The 5694-nt window shown below is 39.3% G+C and overlaps 1 protein-coding gene across 1 annotated transcript in view; it reads left to right on the forward strand.

Moving 5' to 3' along the window:
- The window catches only part of dock1 (dedicator of cytokinesis 1), a 242473-nt gene that overhangs the window by 65858 nt on the left and 170921 nt on the right, over positions 1-5694 (forward strand). The window contains exons 19-20 of the mRNA XM_014007051.1: positions 1827-1924; positions 5122-5211. Coding sequence (XP_013862505.1) covers positions 1827-1924; positions 5122-5211 — 188 coding nt within the window. The remainder of the gene's footprint in view (positions 1-1826; positions 1925-5121; positions 5212-5694) is intronic.

Consider the following 5694-nt stretch of genomic DNA (forward strand, 5'->3'; position numbering starts at 1 on the left):
ATACTAAACCTCAAATATCGGAATCGGTATCGGAAGTAAAAAAAGTGGATCGGTGCATCCCTACTCTAATCGCGCTTGAGGCGCCGCAGAACTTCCCGACGTTGCTTGAAGCGCGTCCACCATAGACTTTGCATGTAAACCTGCTGCTCCTGACGCTGAAATCGCGTTCGGTGTGAACGCACCATTAAAAACACCCAGATTTTCATCCAAGGTCTTAAAGGGACAATATCATGTAAAATCAACTTTTTTGAGTTTTATATCTTGTTATAATGTTATACTCTCATAAAAAACATGCCCAAAGCCTTGCTTTGACTCATTCATGCATGTCTGAGAAATCCTGCAGTGTTTTTAGGCAGCCATGCTGAGGAGCAAAACGACAGGTGGGGACCAGAAACGCCTCTGGGACGTGTCTTTAAGTTGAGCTTCCTCATGGCAGAGCGCAAAAGGTTCTATGTTAAAATTTCTGGGACAATTTGAATGTTTCGGCTAATGCGTCGGTTCATTCTTAAATGTCATTCTAATGGTCTTAAAAGGTCTTTAAAAGGTCTTAAATTTTACTTGCTGAAACCTGCATGAACCCTGGTTAATAATTTGGGTTTAGCTCCAGTATCTGTACTTGTAATTGCATTTTATTTAACATCTCATTGCAGTCAAAAATGTTATCAACTAAGCTGCTAAACATGCATTTAAAAATAAATTCTTTGGCCCGTGATAAGGTGGAAGGTGGTTCTTAAAGAGACAGAGGCCAATTTCAAGGCGTTTAGAAGAGGAAGTGATGAGAAGATAAGTTTATTTTCTATTTAAAGCGTTTTAATAACAACTAAAGGTGACATAGATACTTTATTATGGTATAGTAATTAAATGTATGCCTGAGAAACACATAATATTGCCCCTTTAAACCTTTATTTCACCAGGAAAAACCCATTGAGATTAAGAATCTCTTTTGAAGGGAATCCTGGCAAAGACTGGAACTCCAGTGATGGAGTTTGGAAATTTATCACGGACCAAAGAATTTATTTTTAATCTCTATTTATTTTCGGGGTTTCATCGGCCACATAAGTAGTCGCCTACAAAATGGGACAGACTGCGGTGTGGTGCGGTGACCTAAGCGGCCAACAATTGCGCCCTAAGTGGGCTGCAACTCGTGAAATGAGACAGTCAGATTTTCCAAACTTAGGTTGTTCAAAGCGATATCTACAACAGGTAGAAACTTTGAATCGTTTTGAAAACAGGAGAAAAAAATTTGGATAAGGTGCTTATGTTATTTTTAAAAGTGCGAATAAAGCTTGTGACACTGTAATGAACTCTACAATAACTTTGCAGTTATCAACAGTGTTGCATTTAAAGGCTTTTCTTCTGAGAGCTGGTGGCTTTGTCTGTCTTTTGTATTCAATAGGTGGCTGTTTTTTGTTAAAAAAAAGACAATATTTCTAAAAACTTTGATTAAAACACTAACAGAAGTCGTCTCTTGCTTCCTTGCATCTATTCCAAACTTAACCGATAAGCAGAAACATTTTCAAGCTCCTAAATTGATATTCACCCAACATGTGGGTTTGGATTTTCTTTTGAGGAAGATTAATCATGCTTAAGGCGACTCCTTTGTTTGTTCTCAAATTAATTTTTATGCTTTAAAGTGAGACATCTAATAAAAAGGCAAACATTGTGTTTGGGGAAATTTGCATTTAGACCCAGTGCTTATTAAATTCAAACCTTGATTTCCAGTTCATTCAGGGATAATACACTTTTCTTGCTTTTTTACTGTTTGTAGGCTGAACCATTTGCGGTGCGGTAACGAGTTCCACCTGTTTGCTTCTTTTTTTTTGCAGTCGACCTGCTTGGCCTGCTTAAGTGGCGCTCCAACACCAGCCTCCTCCAGCAGAACCTCTGTCAGCTGATGAAGGTGGAAGGTGGCGAGGTGGTCAAGGTCAGTACATGTTATTGGCGAACGTGAGTTCTTCCCAGACGTCGTGCCCTTGAAAAAAACGCCCGTCGTTCCTGCTTAGTTTTGATACAGATTTACATAAACGGATAAAGTATCTCGACAGCTGGCGACATAAACAATTCAGTCCCAAAATGATTCTTAGTAATCCTTACAGCGACAGCTTCCTGGCAGCGATTTCTCTGTGTGTCAAAGGAAACAGGTTGCTGTTTGATGTCTCCTAGTGAGGAGGGAGCATGTAGTACCACACACCGCTTACAAAAGGGAAGAAGCCAACAAGCCGTTTAATGGTTCAGCGTGGCGCACATAAATGAACCACTTTTATCAAGAAAGTTTCTTGCGTGGGCTATTTAAGTGCCTTGCAAATCACAATGTATTTGTAGAAATCCATTTATCTGACCCAATCAAAGCAGCCAGATAGACGTGTCAATCACCTCTAACTCACTACGTAGGTGTCGTAATTATTACCACCACATTAGCACTCAGTCTTTTCCAAGCATCTTGAGGCTTTCAGCAGCCAATTARATAACACATTTGACTTGATATTTATAAAAAAAAGGCTTTTCTTGGCAGCGGTTTGGACATTTAGAAGCAAACCTTGGATAATAGATTAAAAAAGCAAACAAGTTAGGATTTTAACCTGAGAAGTCCTTTGTTTTTTACAGCTTTAGTTTAAAACCTCAAACTGCACGTTGTGTTCATTTCTCACCAACATCTGTTTTGAGACGACATGGCTGTGTTTTTGACACGCTTACACCTTTATTTATTTTTTAACTAATTAGAGTGCATGTTTCCTTTCCTTCAGAGTAGGCACAGGTGTAGTTGGTGTTTGTGGACRTGCAGCCGCTGACAGGGAAATTATTACTGTTTGAGCAGAATCAGACTGGTTCGTGTGAACAGCTGTAAAACGTGTGCAGCGGGGAACGTGTTGCACTGTAATTTTTAGGTTCACGTTTGCAGGGTTCAGAAATAGGCTGCAGCACGACACATGAGACTTTTTCCAGGCGTTCCAAGTTGATGGTCTAACTAAAAACCTCTTAATGCCCATTTCACACGGCGATAATATGAAACTGTCAGCTCATTGTCAAAGACTGAGACCCCTCATGTGTCTCAGGTTTGGTTTTACAGTGTGAGGTGTACAGTGATGGTTCTCAATCCTGGTCCTCAAGGACCCCTATTCTGTATGTTTTGTTTCCCTGCTCTTCAGTAAGTCTTTGACTCTGCAGAAGCAAAATCACTCATTCAGTTAAATCAGGTGTGCCAACTCTAACATGCAGAATAGAGGTTCTTGAGGACCAGGATTGAGAACCGCTGGTGAACAGCCACATGGCAAAGACAACACACCACAAACAGATTTCACTCACAAACATTCAGATGTAAAATCTCTCGAAACCTCTCAAGATTAACAGTGAGTTCAGAGTAAACAAACATGGCTGACGAGGAAGAAGCTATGGCGATAGTTTATGGATTATTTTTAACAAGAAAAAAAAAACGAAACAGAAAGACATGTTTGACATCCACCAGATTTTCTGGTGATGTATGGGAGTTGTTTGGTCTTCTGTATTTTGGATTTCCCTCTGTGTTTCCATCGCCACATCACCTTAACAGGCTGCGAGCTCGTTTGTCCTCAGGGAAACACCACGCAGGCTGGGATATCGAGCCAAGACAACATGTTGAATATCCCCGAGATTGGAGTGGCCCCAACGTCCTTCTAGGGCTGCACCTAAATATTATTTTGATATTTAAATCTTTTTTTTTCTCGATTAGTCATTGTTATTTCTGTCAAAACGTCCATCTATGCTTCCTGTTGGCGAACCCACTGTTCCAGTTCCAGTGTGCGTTTCATCTCACCTGCTCACAGTCCATCCTGTTTGAAGTCTATAAGTTCAAATTAAACTTCAACGCAAAAAAAAGACAACACTGGGTAGACTACTACTAACAATCGTTGATTTACTATGATGGCACTTAAATATTTAGTTAACATTGACTTAACTTCCAAGAAACACTGTTTTCTGGTGTTTTCTAATGGTAAACTAGCAATAATTATAGTTGGCTCGAGCATAGTGCTGGGCAGTATGACCAAAATTTTATACCATGGTATTTTCAACATTTACACCGGTTTCATGGTATATCACGGAATTTTTCTTTTCATCACAGGCCAGCCAGCTGATAATAAAATGTACAAACACTGCTTATTAACTTTTTTCTTTTACTGTACCTCTGTCTGTGTCGCTGTTTTTTTCCTCTAAACGTCTTTTCTCTGACTGGTGGTTGGAGACAGTAGTCACGCATTTTGGTCGTGAAGGAGGAGGGTTAAGAAAAGATTATTATCGGGTCTATTGTTTTATGTATGTTATTTAATAAAACTTATCAGGACGACTCACCTTGCACATCCACTACAAAACTACTTCCCCAGGGTTTTTTCACAATAGAAGCACGTTAAACTAGTCTCCATGCGTCTCCACGTCTCCATATTAACGTTGCGTGTTATGTCTAACTGTGCACGTCACTGAAGATGTGTTTACTACATTCAACGATGGCRAAAATGGGATGTTTTTTTTCCAAAGTCAGCCAATTTAAGCAGCAGAATCACCACCCGCCGCTGCAACAATAACATTAGCTTGCTAATGCACATAGTGGTGCTGCAAATAAAAGCGTCCTTCGGGAAACAGTTCACTGGCGGCCGCGAGGAAACGTTCCGAATGTGTTCAAGCTATTTAAACTGATACATCGGTATTCAGAAAATTCATATAACAAAAATAAAAAACGGTATTCGGTATGAACCGGTATACCGCCCAGCACTACTCAAGCACAGMGTGATCAGAATGTTTGCGTTTCAGGTGTTCATGTTTTTATTGCCATTATGCTGCCATGGAATGACCGGGTCAGCATTTTACTATATCTGGTTTATTTTCTGTAAAATGTAACCCACTTTTGAAAGTTTAAGTCGTGTTTTTTTTATTTTTTTTGCATTTTTGACATGACCGTCCTTTTTTTAAGAGTCATGATAATTATAGTATCCTCAAGGTTGCCAGAAGGGCAAAATCGGGCCTAAAATCAGCTTAATTGCCTTGCCATGTGAACCAGGCATAATTTTCACTGTTATTACCCACTTTTCATGTTTTCTATTAATATCTCGTATTATGCGGCTGCCCTGACACAATGTGCATCTGTCGTTCCAGTTTCTGCAAGACACTTTGGATGCTCTCTTCAACATCATGATGGAAAACTCTGACAGTGACACTTTTGACACTTTGGTGTTTGATGCGTTGGTAAGCCATGGTCGCACATGTAGGAGCAGAATGCGGTTCATGTCAAGTAATTCTATTGTTAGAGAGAAAAACATGACTGTTGTAGCCCAAATACAAAGAATAAATGTTGGTAGTTATTTTTTTTACATCCCTGTATTACAAGAAATGAATTTTGATCTCAAATCTGTTCTTTGGCCGTTACCAGTTTTCAGTCCAACTGCTGCTCAAAAGTGTAAAGGAAAATGTCATATTTATTACTCAGGTAGAAGTATGGATATTAGGGTTTGAAAGACTTGAAGTAGAAGTATTTAATCAAGCTTTACTCAATACTCAAATAAAATTATAAACGTATTAGTTTTAAAACTAAAAGTATAAAAGTAATAAAAACAAGAAAAAAAAACATTAGGGGTAAAATACACTCACCGGCCACTTTATTAGGTACACCACGCTAGTAACGGGTTGGACCCCCTTTTGCCTTCAGAACTGCCTCAATTCTTCGTGGCA

This window comes from Austrofundulus limnaeus, unplaced genomic scaffold (genome assembly GCF_001266775.1).
Source record: "Austrofundulus limnaeus strain Quisiro unplaced genomic scaffold, Austrofundulus_limnaeus-1.0 Scaffold39, whole genome shotgun sequence".
NCBI lineage: Eukaryota > Metazoa > Chordata > Actinopteri > Cyprinodontiformes > Rivulidae > Austrofundulus > Austrofundulus limnaeus.